Here is an 18,421-nt window from a genome sequence, read left to right as displayed (position 1 = left end):
GCATCAGATCCTGTCTGTCTACCAGGCACCAGGATGCAGAAGGATGGTGTAGCCACCTAAACATCTCCCGTGTTGCGACTGCTATGAAATTCTGCGGGGCCCGGTTAGCTGAGAAACAGGCTGCAGAACCTTCAAACCAATCCCAGCTCAACCCATTTACTTTCCGTCACTAACAATCAAGGAATTTATAAGTCGATTAATAAAGCAACTTCACAATTATATTTTAAGAACTATTTTACTTGACATCAGGAACAGTGCAGCATTATGTTATGTGCAAATAATTATAAACATAGCGTACCCTTCTCTTCACCCAAATTCAGCAAATAGTCTATTGACTACGTAAACGGCCATTCATTTGATTTGTGCAGATTCCACAGTTTGTTTACAGACTTTTATTGCACTAAAACTAGCGCAACACACAAGCCCACACACACACACACACACACACACGGGTAATGGAGGGATTTACCTTTTTAAATAAAAGTATATTCTTTGCAGTAATTCAATTCATTACACTAAATTAAACTGTCTTAATATTTACATTGAGGATGGTGAAGTGAAGAGCAAACGTGACAGCTCTGTAATGTAATCCCAATGGACGGAGCTATTCGTAATATTATTGTTAATGAAGAAAAATGAATGAAAACGGTTTAAGATCAGCGGTCAGGTTTTCATAAAATACGAGCTGCTACAGGGGCAGAACTGGGTTCGGTTTACGGCAGAGGGCGACGGCGGGACTGAACGCATGGACCGTGAGCGGTTTGAATCTCACAGGAGAGTTTGGGGAATAGTGTTACAAAGAGGCAACCGTTATACTGATTCTCAAAAAGCCCAGGCCTTGGAGCCTGCCGACAACTCTGGCCCTCCTACGGCACTTAAAGACTCTTGCACTGTAATGTGTTGTGTGTGTGTGTCACGTGTGTCACGTGTGTGTGTGTGTGTGAGGGGGGGGGGGGGCTTTGACGGCAGAGTTCTAAAGCGCTGTGATCATCATCAAGAGCCCCCCTGAGCCTCCGGTGACCTCATCACGCCGAGCGGCCGGCAACAGCGGGAGGAGACCCCGAGATGGACCAATAACGCGCCCCGGCCCTGCTCGAAACCGACAGTGATTGGCAGCTCCCGTAACCGCAGAGCGATCCGACGAGCCTGACGCAACCAGGGGCCGTGAAGCATCAAAACCCAGAGAAGTCGTCCGCAATCTTCGGACGGCTGCAATTTCGACAAAAGCAGATTCTGCAGGGTAACATGGGGTTTGAAATGACAAGAGCAGCCTATCTTTCAACTTTCATTTGAAAGCGACAGCACTTTGCTGCCACGGAATAGAATAAATGGGCTATTCAAGTGTACAGATGTATGAATGTGCTTTGAAATGAATACAAACATGAGTTTGCGTGCTTGGTAAGCTGGCCTCTATTCTCGCTCAAATTTAAAAACTCAAAAACACTCCGTATCAAAACTTACACAGAACTGTTTACCATAAACGACAATTCCCTCCACAGCAGGGAGCCACTGTAATGAATTAAATGTGAAAATAAACGCCGTGCTTCAAACACTCAACAAAAAAAACATGCAGAATTTAAAGCAGAAATGAAATGACTTTGTTGAAAGGTACCGCTAGAAATTGCTGTTTAGGAATTGCATGGAATTAGCTCTGGCTGAATGAAATGAAGTATGACAGTTTTCCACCAACGGTGAATGCTCATTTTCTCTCTTGCTCAATCTCTCTCCTTATTTTGCACATGATGCTTTTGAAAAAAGCCGTGCCTTCCATACAAATGCGAGTTGCGGTAGACACCTTTTTGGGACCGCAGGTGTACGTGCTGTGGAGTCCAGGTCTGTCAGCACAGCACAAATCAACAAATCAGCACAGGTCTGTCAGTCAGCACAGCACAAATCAACTCCTTACCACCTCAACTTCTGAAAACAAAATCCATAAAAATCATTTGCAAGGCGATTGCCACATATAAATATATACATAAATTCTCTGAGCAATAAACACTCTATTTACACTCACTTTATTAGGTCGACCAGCTTGTTAATGTGGCAGCAACTAAATGCATACAAGCATGCAGACGCGGTCAAGAGGTTCAACTGTTTTTCAGACCAAATGGCAGAATGTGATCTAAGTGATGTTGACAGGGTAGTTTAAGTATCTCAGAAACTGCTTATCTCCTGGGATTTTCACGCACAGCAGTTTCTAGAGTTTGCAGAGAATGGTGCGACACAAAAACATCCAGTGAACAGCAGTTCTGTGAGCAGAAATTCGCTATTAATGACAGAGGTCAGAGGCCAGACTGATCGAAGCTGGCAGGAAGGTGACAGTAACAAATAACCACACATTACAGTGCTATGCAGGAGTGCATCTCTGAACACACAACGCATCAAACCTCTAAGTGGATAGGCTACAACAGCAGAAGACTTAATAAGGCAGAATAAAAAAGGCAGTGAGACTATCAGTGAATTCCAACATTTAATAAAAGCAGTATTAATCGGTCTCCGTCTTGCCTTTCTCCCACCCTGTCTGTCTCTTTTTCTTGCTCACTCTTTCCCTTTCTTGCTTGTTCTTTCTCCCTCTCTTTCTCGCCACTCCACCTCCTCTCTCCCCTTCTACTCCTCCCTCCTTTCCTCACAGCCAGGCAGTGACCCCAGCAGTCACCAGCAGGTCAGGGAGCAGCCGAGTGAGATCTCCATTCACAATCCATCCATTAAGACACATCTGCTTTCATACCGGATTTACTACCATTATTCTCAAGTTAATATCTGATGCCCAGCGGCCTTTGACGGCGCGATTTACGGAAAGAGAATTATTTATACCCATCCGGGCCGAGTGTGGAAATACAAATTTAGCTTCTCTGCCACAGAGGGGAAGTGTGCATTGTGGACGCCAGGCAAGCGAGGAGGCTTTGTGTGAGCGTGCGTGCGAGGTGTGTGTGCGTGTGCGTGTTTGTGTGCGAGTGTGTGTTTCGTGAGATAAAGAAAGACTGAGCTAAATTTGGGGTCAGAGAACAACAGGGCGACGTGTTTATTTATATATTTAGTGAAAGAGGAGAACTGTTGCTAAGCTACTGCATGACATACAGTAGGAGATAAGAGGCGGGCCCGGTTTCATTGGCGCACCAGCCGTGCGCTCATATCTAGCCCTGTAATTAGTGGTAATAGGCACTAATGAGAACTCAGAGCCTCCCTTACTTTACTCGGGCTAATTACTAATTCATTCATTCACCACATTCATTCTGGATGTTTAGGGACCGGGGAGGGAGGGCGTGTTCCCAAAAAATGGGCCCTCAGCCCCTGCCAGCAAAGTAACGTCTGCCTTAAACAAAGTATAAAGCTGTTTAGCTTAAACTCGCTAAAACCCCCAAGCTTGCACTTGCGTAGGTGCTGGTGTTGTCCGTCACTGACTGTTGTCATACGGTGTGACAGCCTCGATAGCTTTAAGTAAAACGGAGACTGGCAGCCAGGCAGTACGGGGTAAATCAACCCAGTTGGCCTGTAATTTTCTGGGATATTCTATTACTGTAAGTCTGGCTTATGCCACACACAGACAGACAACTCCCACTGTGTCTGGTAATGGAAATAAAATGCACTTTGATGCAAACATGCAGTGATTGACACAGACAATGATGGACTAAAATAAATGAATGCAGACACTTGATATTCACATACTCTCAGTGAGCACTTTATAAGGTATTTATTAGACTTTATTTTTTAGATTATTGCTCTTCTGCTATTGTAGCTTATCCACTTAGAGGTTTGATGTGTGTTCAAAGATGCTCTTCTGCATACCACTGGTTATTTGCGTTACTGTCACCTTACTGTCAGATTCGACCAGTCTGGCCATTCTCCTCTCATTAACCAGGCTTTTCTTGCCTGCAGAACTGCTGCTCACTGGATGTTTTTTGTTTTTTGTACCATTCTCTGCAAACTCTAGAGATTGTTCTGTGTGAAATCCTACGAGATCAGCAGTTTCTGAGATACTCAAACCATCTTGTCTGGCACTTACTATCAAAGTCACATTTCTTTCCCATTCGGACATCTGGTCTGAAAAACAGCTGAATCTCTTGACCACATATGCATGCATTTATGCCTTTTGTTGCTGCCACATGATTGGCTGATTAAGTATTTGCATTAACAAGGTGTACAGGTCTAACTAATAAAGTGGTCACCGAGTGTATATTATAACCTATGGTCTTGGGGGGGGCAGGAGTTGCAGCATAGCAGTTGATAGCTTTTGGTTTTGTGATAGCTTTTGGTTTCGCGATAGCTTTTGGTTTCGTGATAGCTTTTGGTTTTGTGATAGCTTTTGGTTTCGCGATAGCTTTTGGTTTTGTGATAGCTTTTGGTTTTGCGTTAGCTTTTGGTTTTGCGATAGCTTTTGGTTTCGGGATAGCTTTTGGTTTCGCGATAGCTTTCGGCTGTAGGGAGGTCAGCCATTAATCCGTGTTGGCCGCTCGGCGTAGGGGGAACAGCGAGGGTCACGCCTTGGCTGGGGAACGTTTCTAAAAAACCTCCAACCAGTGCCAATTAGTGGAGGTGGCCAGAAAAAACAACTGCTCTAAATTATACGCTGGAGGGCAAACCTACCGGTTTACTGAGCTTCGGCCTAAGCCTCTGATTGGCTCTCCCTCTGAGGTCACAGTACTGATCACCACACGGTAAAAACCCAGGACAGGTAAGTTTCCCAAACGTTACCTTTATTTTTATTACTTCACAATGTTGCTGCCATGCAGCAGCAAAGTTATAACATGTCACAAAACATTCCAGTAACATTTTGTGTGAGCTATTACCTCCAGTCACCCTGCAAAAGTGTATTAACCTGAATCCCACCCCAAGACCCTAGTGACGCAGTACAGGGATCCTATAAGCCTTTTGTAATGCAAGAGGACAGAAACAGCTGGCTGAGTCAAACAGGATGTGACTGACCCACACGGGCTGCCGTAGAGCGCAGGGTGCCTGGCCCGCGGGCCACAGGGGTGAGTCACTCAGCCTGAAGAACAGCCAAAGCTGCGGCCTGCTTCCCTTTCACCCCCCTACAGGAAGCACAGTCATAAACCTGCGCAGAGCCCAGCCCCAGCTAGCCTGACCCAGAAAGCCCTGCAATCTGGGAATGAGGTCAGAGATAAAGTCCACCTGAATGCCAGGCCAACCACACAGGGTAAACACAGACGCACACACACAGCACCCATGCATACACATGCACACATACACACATACGTATACACGCATACACACATACACACACAAATATGCACACAACAGACAAAGTGCCTTCCACAACATGCACAAACACAGGCACGCACCTTCACTCGCACTCTCACACACATGCAGACACACACACACACAGATACACACACACATGCAGACACACTCACACATTCACTCACACACATACACACACACACACAGACACACACACACTCACACGCACATACACACACATACCCCCACACACACACACATTAACTCACACACATACACACACACACAGACACACACACACACGGATACATACACACACACACGCACATACACACACACACACACACACACACACACACAGACACACACGCGCACTTTCAGGCTCCTTCTTCACAGGCTTATTATTTCATTGTTCGAAACTGTTTTTTTTTCCCCCAAGACATCATAAAAATGTTTGCTCTCATTACAATTTATGACAAGTGAGAAGCTGAAACAATAAACATCATACCCGGCCCAGTTTATTGACTTTCCGTTCTCAGTTACATGCTCCTTTGTTTCTGAACTCTTTTCGTTCAATTACTAAAACAAGTAAAGTTAACACGCCAAATTAACCATGATGCCCTATCGTGCCCTACATGTACATATTAAATGTATCTTCTGGAGTTAATTATTTAAAGGGAAGCGCAAAGATAATTGAAAATAAATGAACAGTACAAAGCAATATGGGAAAATAAAACAAACACACCCTCTAGTCCATGTGGTTTCCTCCATTTCCCGTTAAAGATGCCAATTCATGGGAAGCAGCGCTTTCTCTGCCCTCAACAGGTAAAACACTCTCAAATGCCTTCTTAAAAAGCCATAAAAACAGCTCAATAATCCTGACAAACGCCTAAGAGCATTGTTTCTAATTACGTGAATGCAGTGATATCGTAATTACAGCCAGGCAATAATTCCCTTTCCAGTTACCGCTGTCTTTCAGTGCGATTCTCCGTTTAAAGAGCATGCCATCCAGGGAAAAAAGGACTATACGCTCATTCACAGCCAATCACGGGTGACGCGTGTGGTGTGCATCTTAATGGAGTTTGATGCCTGATAATTAGCAATGAACCTCTGTACTGATATCTTAATGTAGACGCTGACAATTTGATTGTGATTTAAGTACAGTGGCAGACAGTACTTTAGTTTATTACTGTGTAGCAAGCATCAAACCCAGACACTATTTGTAGCTCCTCTAAAAAGTTTTACTGCTATGTTATAGGTCAGTAGTTGAGCTGTCTTGAATCGCCACCTCTAATTGGAGTCCTCCTACGCTATATCACACTTAGCCAGAATAAGTAGCTGACCGTACCAGGAAGCAAGGAAAACTTCTCCTAAGTGTCACCTTGGTCAGGCTCACAAAGCCATAAAACACAAGTGAAGATTTTGTGTAGCTGAAGACAGACTTTTCAGGTTTGGACAAACAGAAAGCTGCTTGAGGCCAGACCAGGCCCTCAAGAGATATGGGGAATGCTGATTTCTATGATTTATCAAAACTCATAACAAATGGTGAGTTACCTTGTCTGGTAAATTTGGTAGAGTTCTGGGGTGTGTAGAGCAGTCAAAGTCAGCACGTCGGCACCCCAAAAAATCTGACCCAGTTCACTATATGCGCCAAACCTCTCCCTGCTTTCACCTTGTTCCTTTGAGCTACTGTAATAGCGGCCATAGACTTTCACATTAGAGGGGTAGCAGTGCAACATAATGGGGTATGGCATAATGTGAGGCAGCCTATGGCCTGTTGGTTAAGGTGCTTGACTGGGACCTGGAAGTTTTGGTGGTTCAAGCCCCAGTGTAGCCACAATAAGATTCATGCAGCTGTTGGCCCCCTGAGCAAGGCCCATAGCCCACATTGCTCCACAGTGGAGTGGCCTCTGCTTAGTCAAATCAACTGAAAGTCGCTAAATAAGCTAAATAACTGTAATGTTAATAATACTGATAATACTACTAATAATAATACTAATAATAATAATAATATTAATAATAATAAGGAACTGGGGTTATAACTCCATGTTTTTAGGTCCCAGGTGTGGCACTGTTGTTGGGCCGTTGAGCGAGTATTATAGACTGCACAGAATGCAAGCTGTGTAACTAGCAAGCAGCTCTCAATAAGAGCATCTGCTAAACGGCGAAAATGTGAAATTAGCGTCTGTTTGATCCAAACCCGCGCTCCTGCCGTGCTGTAGAACAGCCGTTCCGTTCTCCTCTGCCGGAGACCGCCGCTAACGCCCCGCCTGCTGGGAGCCAGCTCCCTGTGGACGCGCCGAGCGCCCGTAGAATGTTCCGGGCCTTTCATCTCCGACCTCTCGTCCCCCAGACGTACGCCTCGCCCGTGGCGCACCCGACACGAGGAGTTTGAGTTCTAAAACCCGCAAGGTAGTTTTCCCTCTACCTCGCCCCCCGCCGAAATCTCCAAAAATAATCGAAAGATCGATGGAGCCGTCGGACGGCGCGGCTTAAACTGTCTCGCGCAAGATCCTCGGGAGTGCTTTGCTCTAATTTTTATGACGCATTGCATTCTGGCAGAATCCAGGGGCACCTTTACTATTCAGCTTGCGCGCAGAGGCGTCAAAATCTCTTCAAGAGCTTCAAGAGCACACAAACACCCCCATTCTACGACGGGCACCGCTGACTTCCCAATGAGAATCGCCTTCACTGCAATCCGGGCTGCCATAGCAATCTCTCATCTTTATTTCATGTTCAGTTTTAGTGAAGCCGTAGCTTTCTGCTTTGCCGCCAGCCAGCGATCAATGCAAATAAATTGACTACAGAATACAAAACAGAACAGATCCTGACAAAACAAAAGATTAGTTTTGAAGCCTTCTGTGATACAGTATACAGTGTTGTACTTATAATGGACTGTGAAAAATGTTGGTTAGAGCAATAAAGCTGTCGTTAAATATACTTGGTACAATATAGACACCCTACCACCTTGGTATCGTATGTTTTTATTTCTGCTTGGTGCACCACACGGCACCTTGGTGCACCAAATCTTTTAAGCTCATTATCATGTCTGCCAGGCATGTTCTGCCTTGTGGCGATGGCATCATCATTCCAACAGCTATTAACACTGGGAAAATAGTATTCCCGTTCACATTCTGTATTTGTTGCTGAATAGCCGTGGTTTCTGAACACAGTTTCCCTCAACAATCGGCCCACTCTAACAGATGTCCAGTCAGGTCGAAGCAGAGGACAAACGGGCCTTTTTCAAGCCTGTGGCTGCGTCGTCTGACACGGAGAAGCGAGCGACACCCAGACCGCCAGACCAAACCGCCGGCCGGTCACTCTGGGGGAGGAGGCCCCAGGAGCCCAGACGTTCCGTAACCGTGGGAGTTTGTTTTTTTCCAGCAGAAGCAACAGCGGAACGGTGCCAAGGGTGGGGTGAAGGCCACTGACTCACACAACCTCGCCCAGCGATACCCCTCCCCTCCTTCCCTCCCTCCCTCAGGGGGATGACACTCTGGAGATGGTCCTGTTTTCATCTCCTGAAACCACCCCGATCTGGCCATGAGCTAAAGACGGCCAGATGAGGACCAAATACAGAATAGTTTTGGATCATAATACTTTTCTGTGCCCGGTTATCTTGCCTGGTGCTATTGAGTGAACCAAGAGGACCAGAAGGCGGGGTTTTCAGAGTTCATTGGTTCCAATACACCAGACAAACTCAGTAAAATATAGAAAAGTATTTGAATCCAAAACAATTACGGATTTCACCCAGGTGTGATTGAGGTCCAATTAAAAAGCTGAAAGTGATGTAGAAGCAAGACTTTCTTGTGAGCAGAGTGTGCTTCGTTGCATACCACTGGCTTCAGATGATCTCCGCTGCCCAGCTGCTAGAGTTTTGCCTCACCTGGACCACAGTGTGGAGAGGGGGGGGGGGGAGCTGGGAGGTGGGAGGGGGGTGGCTTAATTGGACACAGTTGCAGCATTTGGCTGGCATGACCAGGCTCCTGGGCCGGAACATTCTCGCAGGTGGGAGGAAGAGAAATGAAGTAGTACAAGCATTTCCCCCTCTAATGGAAAGAAATCCGTCTTCGGGAGGGGGGGAAGACCGAAACGGGTCTCTGGTGATCTGAACTGCACGCTTCTGCCTCTGCCCCGAGGCGTACCCAGGGAGGCAGAGAGCCGGAGAGCCGGTAATAAGCCCTCTGATGTGAAAGGGCTTCCCCGTCATGGAGGAGTCCATTTCGGATGAAGCTTGAACGTGACGCGGCGGGGCGCCCATGGAGACTCGGTCGAGGCGACCCGGCCTACTGGAGGAACAGGAAGTGAGCTCTCTGACCGCGGTCGGGGGGGGAGAGGCGGCTCTAGTGACACGATCTGATAAGATGTTGTGACACACGCTCAGCATGTAGCGAGGAGCTACGGCAGCGTCTGCCAGACTTGTGCACCCCAGAGACCCGATGCTGCTAGCTACTGACAAAACAAGCCGTACCCCTGAGTTATCGCCTCTGAGTTAACCCTACATACTGTCCCCCATATTTACATTACTCCAAGCTGGCTGCACAGATTGATGTCACTGTGTAAGTACCTATAGTACCAAAACTGCTACGTATATTAGCTTCCACTGTCCGTCAATGCAACCCTACTCAACACCCAAGCATGGAATTATGTGTGCAACTCATTATTTAAAGCATCCTTTTAATCCCCTGCAACAGAGAGGAAAGATGAATAGTTGCGCTCAAGGTGACGAGCTATAATGTTCAGTTCAGAGCCTAATCCCTACAAAAACCAAGCCATTACTGCCGGACACCCCTTTAAAGCCAGGACTCAGTAGCATCCCCCCTCTCTCTGTTTGGCCTTGCAATATAGGCCTCAGGGAAAATAACAGCTAAATAAATCACAAATTAGCAGTCAGATAACTTCAGTCAGTTCACTACAAGCCTGCCCAAACTCCACCCTGTCTAATGAGCAGGTTGCATCGCTGCTGCTGACCCCAGCGCCACTCCTAGGTCCCCTCTAATTAGAGACGAATAATTAAGTCAGTTTCCCACTCCTGTCTCTGCACGGCGAAGGGAAAAAGAAGAAAATAAGCACACAAAAAAAATTATTATAAAAGGAAAAAGGCAATGACTCACACTCCGGTCTGGCAGATGGGGTTTAGTGCTTGGAGCTTGTATATATTACAAAAAAAATAGAAGAAATTTAGATTTTATTGGCCAGTTTCAGGGGTTAAAGCAACGATTATTAAAAGGTGTCGAGAGACGTCGGACTCCATTAACGGCTTTTTCCCCGGAGACGGGGAGCACAAGCGGAGAGGGGCCCAGCCGTGCGAATGCTCAGAGCTCAGCAGTGTGGAGGCCAACTGACGCCTTCCCTCGGGGGAAACAGACGGCCTGCCTGCGGGCGAGAGGCCTCCCTCCCACGCAAACAGGCCCGCTCCGAGCTCAACAACATTCTCCCCGTTCGTCAGGAGAACACCCGTCATCCTGAAAGCGCCAGCGGACGCTGGGCGTTTGACGCTTCGGAGTATTTATCATTTTTTTATGAGAGGCACCGACACGAGATGAGGCATCAGTCCCTACAAGGCCGTCGCTCCGTGTAAAATCTGAAATGCGTCCCTTTTAAGGTTTAGCTTTTTTATTTATTTAATAGTTTTACTACTCCAGTTCCTGGGTGATATGAGGGAGCCTGAGAAAGGAAAGGAATGGAACTCATAAACACTCGCTCAGGTTTCCTGTAAGACAAAAAGCCTTGCGTCCCCTGACACAACCCAGCTGGGCTTTCTATCCCCATTAAAACCTCCTGCTCCCCCACCTGGCTTGGCTCAGTGTAAACAGCGAGCCTCCACTGAAATCCCTGAGGAAGACACCAGCACCCAGCCTGAAGCTTGTGAGCCAATCAAGAGACCAAATCTCCTTGCTAAAGGGACTCCTTTCCTGTCACAGATCCTCTGGAGATCAGAAGCAGACCTGGGACCAATACGTAACTGTTTTGGATTCAAACATTTTTTCTACGCTTCACTGAGCTTGTCTGATGTATTGGAACCTCCTTGACATATTTTCAAAAAGTGCAAACCCCACCTTCTGGTCCTCTTGGTTGGCTCAATTGCACCAGGCAAGATCAATCAACCACCGAAAAGGATTTCAATCCAAAACAATTACGAATTTGACCCGGATCTGGTCAGAAGAGGGGTGAATGAGGAAGGTTGACGCTTCGTTGGAGACACATTGTCCTCAAAGAGACCAGAGAGCCAGGGACTCATTTTGTTTTTTCAACTTGGCTTCTATTAAATTGTCCTTCACTGGATATCCCCTTCCTACAGAGAGGCAGGGCACAAATGAGGAGGAGGAACTGTGAGTGCTCTGTGAGTGCTTCCATTTCAGCCTGCCATACAAAATATGCGTAGGAAAGGCATCTTTACTGGCTGCCATATGGGTAATTCCACAGTAACCGACAACTGCAGGATATTTGAGTGGTAAAGTCCAATCCCGCTAAATCAGCTACAGAAACTGACATATGCTTCTATCACCCTCAGGAGGAAAAAAATCTCATAAGTCTTTATTATGTCGCTGTATTGGGCTTTACCACCCAAATATCCAGCAGTTGTAATGTCAGTTACTGTGGAATTGCCCATATGCACTGATTTGTGTTGTCACGGGAGAGCATGGCAGTCTTTTTTTTTTTCGAAGGCAGGATGCGACCGCCTCGTTTCTACGTGCCGCCTCGGCCCTGAAACCGAGGACGGTAGTCATAGCAGAGCACGTTCCAACACCACGCCTGCCGGAGAATAAAAGAGTTTAACGTTTGCGCGAAAAACCCGAAGAGCTTCCCTGGGATGGCCGCCAGAACAAACATTACATCCGTCGCAGCCCGGTAACGAATTCCAGCCCCGCGCGCGACGGCGTGCGGGGCTGGAATTCGTTACCGGGCTGCGACGGTTTCAGGGCCGAGGCGGCACGTAGAAACGAGGCGGTCGCATCCTGCCTTCGAAAAAAAAAAAGACTGCCATGCTCTCCCGTGACAACACAAATCAGTGCATATGGGCAATTCCACAGTAACTGACATTACAACTGCTGGATATTTGGGTGGTAAAGCCCAATACAGCGACATAATAAAGACTTATGAGATTTTTTTCCTCCTGAGGGTGATAGAAGCATATGTCAGTTTCTGTAGCTGATTCCCCCAGCCAGGGGAAGTACGACCCCTTCGGTACGAGGAACGATGAATCGTAGACTCCAGTAGGCGAGCCTACCCAGGGAAACGGGGATTACTGTCATTCGTTTGTCATTTGCGGCTTTCACGAAGCCCCGCAGTCGTGTGACGGAACGTTCCGGAACCGAAACGAGGGCGCAGCTAACACCATGAACAAACCGAGCCCACCGGCAGCTGAGGCCCGCACTGTTTGAGCACATCGGGTTTTTTTCACCCAGCTTTTATTTTTAGCCGGCACCAGACACGTACCGCGGTTCTTACGGTCGCCCTCGGTGACCTGCCGCTCGCCTCCCGAACCCGAATAAAGCTAACATTTGAGCTGAGAATACCAAGGGGGTAGAGCAGCCTCCCGCTTTCCAAACGGAGAGCATTGCCGCCTTCACACGGCGAGCGTAACAATGTGGACAACAGAGAGGGGCGGCGAGGAAACCAGGACTTCAGCAAACAGCTGCGAGCTCCTTGTGTGCGTCACCGCTGATAGAGAGCGGTCCAGAGCGGCTGGAGATTTTTTATGGGCACAGCGTGTAAAAATGACCCCGGGCTTTATAGAGTTGATGGGAGAGTCAGGCCGCCGCACAGAACACTTACAGCTCCATATCTTGGTTTCTCTGCCCTCGCTCGAGGGCACAAGCTCTGTTTACCACTGAAATGTACTCCATGGGTATCTAATGCAAACAGCAAGTTTAACTTGCAAAGTGGCACATCTGATGGACCCTAACCCCCCCTCCCCACTCCAGCAGTCAGTCACTGCAAAAAATGGCTTTGAATGTCTTAACAAGCGTCTTTAGAAAATATATATTTTTCTTTTTTCATTTATCATTGGCAAATCCTGAAATGAGTCAAACTTTCTCACTTTATTGGCAGTTTTTTTTATCTTCTTATTTGGCAAACAAGTCATATAAATATTTTAAGTACGAATATAAGACCAAGATACTTGTTAAGACTTATTTTTTGATGTTCTGCAGTGTGAGGTAAGCTTCCTCCTTCCATTACCTCAAAAAATGTGCTTGAACAGTTGCCCATCATCATTCACCTAACATTCCACTAAAACCTTAAATCTGGTGTATACATTTCCGAGCCTGCACAATCCAGTTACTGCTGGCCACATATCCAGTGCTGTTGCTGATGCACTTGAAACTGCAATGAAATGGCTTTTCCAGACTCCTATCACACTGAAATGGGTGCCAGAATTACACAAGTTCATCCAGTTCAGATAGCAACTGTTGGTTATAAGGCAGCAGACATTGGAAACTAACATTCTAAAAGGCGGCCTGTAGCGTAGTGGTTAAGATACATGACTGGCACCCCCAAGGTCGACGGTTCGATCCCCGGTGTAGCCACAATAAGATCCACACAGCCTTTGGCCCTTGAGCAAGGCCCTTAACCCTTGATTTAATGTAATGTAATTAATGCAAATGTCTTCTGCCAAGACCGGATCAACCAGACAGCTTTGGTGTGCTGTTAAACCCATTGCTGTTGTACTGCTGGGATACACAACTCACCCTTCGAGACGCACGTCAGGCAAGGACCTGTTGAGGGCGATCATCTCGCTGGCCATGAGGTTGAACTGATTAATCTTGAACATCTCCTTCATCTTCTCCTGGTTCTCCTTGGGGATGACCACCGGCTTGCCCATCTCACCCGGTCCATCGTGAGGCCTCTGGACCACCTCTGTGGGGGTGGGGGGGGTGGGGGGGTCACACACACAGGAGAAACGCTGGTGACCACGCAACCATCAAAACCCACATAGTACAGGATATTATGGAAGCAGGGTGATGCCATGGGCCGAAGTCATGTGGGGTGGTGTCATTAAATGACTAGAGAGCAAAACTAGACAAAATGTTAACTAAAGGCATACTCGGCTTGGATCTACAGTATGCACTGCTGGTTAACCAAAGTAGTTTTCTGCGCTCAGCTGAACTAATTCTGGGTGCGTCTCAATTAAAATAGAACTAATTCAAGAAAAAAAGAAGAATTCACACTCCAAAAATGCAGCATAAAGCTTGCTTAAAATGTTTATATCTTTGATTTTCTCATATTTTGTAATATATTCACCCTCCAGCTACATCAGTGTTCTTTTAAAAATCTCTGACGAAGTTAAAGAACAACCGAAAGCAGGAAGTTGTCTATACTCCTGTTGTGAGATTCTCATGTGGAGAAACATGTCGCTTTTCAGAAGAGGGCGATGCCTATACAACCCACAGGTTTCCCCTTCCTCACACATGTACCACACACCACACACGGTTTCACATCTTGCCTATTAAGCGCTCAGCTTCTGCGAACACTGACAAAGTCATGGCATTCAAATAAATTAAATGAATAAATCCTGGGTGAGACCGCACTCGAGCACAATGGCGGGGTTAGCGACTGCGGGTTGGCTGTCGGGCGCTAGCGAAACGCGCGGGAGCCCAGGGAGAAAGCGGAGGGTCCAGCCCGCAGGATTAAAACGGTTTCCCCTTAAGTCCCCTGATCACTCACTTAAGGTTGAAGGGATATGGCCGACTGATCTCTGAATGAAGCCTGTCTCTGTGGATTACTGCGCGGTGGGAGGGGAGGGTTTCCCGCTCGTCTCCGCAGATCATCAGATCATCAGATCATTTGCATGTGTGTGTGTATGCGTGTGCGCGTGTGTGTGTCTGCCTACAAATCTGTATCCGTGTAGATGATGGGTCTGGAGGGGGGAGGGGGTTTTAAGTCAACACATCCATCGCGATGTTGATCTGATTGGAGAGAATGTTTCTGTGCAGTGGGGCGTGCTCTGATGTAAAGTGATGGCTAACTGCGATCTCCTGCTGGTGTTTTCAGTGCGCCATTCCACAATATTAGTCTGGAAACCTGCCGTGTGTTAAGAGACACGCCAGAGCACCGTGTCGCAGGCCGAGAATTTACTTCACCCGTAACCCGGTTGACAGAAATAACATTACTTTTTTGAAAAATACCGGCTTCAACAGAAAGGGTCGTCTGCCTCCAGCTCGACAGAACAATCACAGAGCAGGAGGGAAGGAGGACTTAGATAAACAGCGCTCGCTTTCTTTCCCTTCTTTACCGTATTCCCCCCGGACCCCCCGCTCTATCGAAAAAAAACCGAGCCCAGCCAGAGCGAAAGGCTGAGGCACAGCTACCCACCCGCTCCCATTTATAAAGCAAACCAACGAACCGGCCAAGCAGGGTGCCAAAGCCGTCCATGTTGGCGAACCGGCAATCGCAAGGACAGGAAGGTGTAAGCGACTGAGGTCGAAGGACGGTGGTGGAAGGAATGAACCCGGGGGTGAAGAATTCACAGTGACACGGACGGGGAGGGGGAAGGCCGCGGCCGGCTAACAGCGAGGTTCGTCGAGGTGCCGCTCTCTTGCCGCAGAACGGGTCTCAGCCGGTCCGAGCTCCGGTGCTGAAGGTCACCGACGAGGCGGGAACGGGTGAGACTGAAGAGCAGCTTCAGTTATTTCGCCGGGCAAAACGTTGAGTGCCAGCACTACTGATTACAAGAGGGAGGGAGGGAGATTGACCAGAGACGCGGGGCGGCCGAGTGGATAACCAATTCACTTTGTACGAGTATAAAAACCCTTCCCACACAGCCTCAGAGGGCTGACCTGCCTCCACAGATAAACACATCAAATATCATACCTGTTCTCTCACACACACATAGACACATAGACAGACACACACAAACACACACAGAGTTGCTCACTCAATAACTGGACTCACAACAGCACTGCCAGAGGCAGAAGCCATGTCAATTATTCATCCTCTCTGGAGCTGTTGAAAAGTGCAGGAATTTGAGCTGCTGCAACACAGTGAGATGCTACATGTGGTAATTGTCTTTGGCAACTGAAGGTACACACCACCCACCATATAGTCAGTGACATTTATAAGACGTGTTAAGATTCATCCTCACATAGAGAGCAGGGTTTCGAAAATGCGTTCCAAATCCCCCCCGCTAATCCAGGTTATGCCTTAATATTCATTATAGAAACATTATTTGCTAAAGAATGCAAATCGCTAAGTTTCCCTGAAATCCTCGCATCCACAAAACAACGCAGACCCAGTTTGAGTGGCTTATTAAAAGCCATCACTTTGCCTTTTGATGTTTTCTACACGGCAGGGATAAGCAAAACAAGAAAATGTGCATTTTCAAAGCAACAATTTAAATCTTAATAAGATGAAAGTGCACCGTTTGAAGAAGATTACAGCCGGCTTTAGCGACTGGAAAAGAAGATTAAATCTGCCTGCCGCGCTCTTCCGTGAGCTAGCGGGAGCAAACGAAAACGATGTCACGCTTTTTTTTTTCTTCCTCCGCCCCATTCCAGGCAGTTACGGACCACCTCAGTCTTATGGCCCCTTCTGGAAAAGGAGGGAATGTTTATGGGGAAGGGGCGTGTAATCGACGTCGCGGCCAAATGAACAACATCCCCGCTTATTGCCAATGCGCTCAGACCGGGCCGCCACCGCAATTACTGTCTCTCCCACGGCGCGGCGCGTGATGAAGGCCATTCCCATTATAATGACAGAAATAATGATCCGGGGGATAATTCATTATCCGATACATCAGTGGAGTTTGACTGCAATTTGGTAAAACGCGTAGCCCCCTTTCATTCCGGCCGCGGCGGGTTCGCCTCGGGGAAGAGAGCCGGCTCTCGTCGGACGCCCGTGGAAAGAGAGATGAAAGGGGCGCGAGTCGCAGGAGGGACGCTCCTGATCCGTCCTGCTCTGCGGCTGATATCACGCCCCGGGGCATGCTGGGATACTGAGGACGCCCGACCCGCAGCCTCTGAACGGGTTCGGAGCGACAGCGGTCAAAGCAAAGCCAAACAATCCCCTGCGGTTGCATCCTTTGTGGTCAGGATTTGGTCCAGGATGCCTGGGCTTATGACCGGCGAGTTCTACCACTGCCACATCAAAAACAGCTGCATTGATGGTAAAACTAGGCTATACCCTGCTGCAAAAATCAACAACTGGCAGCTGGTTGACCAGTTCAGACCAGCTACCAGCTTGACATGGTATGACCAGCTCAAGCTATGTTTTGAAACAGCTCAGACAAGCTACCAGCACTGGCTGGTTGACCAGCTCATATCCAGCTATAACAGCTTGGCTAGATCAATATTCAAGCTGATCAATGTGGTATAGCTGGATTTTACAGCAGGGTAAGCTACTGTACATAAACCAAACGGACAGCGGTTTCTGCTACAGAAATACATTTTCCAGTCTGTGAGAATATTGTTACAGGCAGGGGTAAATCTCGTATCTGATAGTCTGCCCCATCCTATCTCCCTCTCTGGGGCCAACAAACCATCACTCTGGCCTCACAGAGACAGATGAGGTACCCCAGGTTGGCATGGAACCAGGTCCAGCTGAAGGAGTCAACCTTCAGCAAAAAAAACAAAACAACATAAATGTGTAATGTAAAAAAAAAAGAGAAGTCCTGCCAAAGAGAGATCGATCATTTCACAGCCCAGCTGAGCCGTAATGGCCCCAGCTAGTACGTAGCAGATCTATGGAAATCAGAGCGGGCGGCTTTTAAACCGCTTAATGCAAAGGGCCTTTGTGATGCAGTAAACTGTACATTTTCTTATCAGTCACATGACAACGGCAGTGAAGGTGACAGGGGAGGGAGGGTGGAGAAATCGGGCTTATCTCACCTTAGTGACACTGTAGCAAGCCAGAGGGTGGCAACAGCAGCGTGTCACTTGGGATTCTAATCTTTTTCTTACAAATGCAGGTATGGATAGTTCTACATTGTTTGACTGAAAGGAACCACGGGCGTCTGGCTGACCCCTTTTAGTGTAGGAACACAGGCACAACTCAAACCGGCCATCTTGGCTCAAAAACAAGGACTAAAATGTCACGCTTTCACTTTTAATACACACAACAAAACTAAAATGGCCGCCTCAGCATGATATGATGACAGGAACGTGTTCTGTATTGACGGACCGGGTATTGAAAGTGGAGTGGAGGGGTGAATCACTGTACAGCAGCACAAGTGTTATTGTCTTATACAGCACGTTTGTCGTAATTTGTGTATAAACATGCCAAT

The 18,421-nt window shown here is 47.4% G+C and overlaps 1 protein-coding gene across 1 annotated transcript in view; it reads right to left on the bottom strand.

The window, feature by feature from the left end:
• Nucleotides 1-18,421, bottom strand: part of galnt1 (UDP-N-acetyl-alpha-D-galactosamine:polypeptide N-acetylgalactosaminyltransferase 1) — a 180,932-nt gene that overhangs the window by 80,258 nt on the left and 82,253 nt on the right. Inside the window, exon 4 of the mRNA XM_061262141.1 lies at nt 13,893-14,061. Coding sequence (XP_061118125.1) covers nt 13,893-14,061 — 169 coding nt within the window. The remainder of the gene's footprint in view (nt 1-13,892; nt 14,062-18,421) is intronic.

The sequence above is a fragment of the Conger conger genome, chromosome 1, assembly GCF_963514075.1.
Source record: "Conger conger chromosome 1, fConCon1.1, whole genome shotgun sequence".
Lineage (NCBI taxonomy): Eukaryota > Metazoa > Chordata > Actinopteri > Anguilliformes > Congridae > Conger > Conger conger.
The sequence above is the reverse complement of the archived record's forward strand: the minus strand, read 5'-3'. Positions and strand labels throughout refer to the sequence as shown.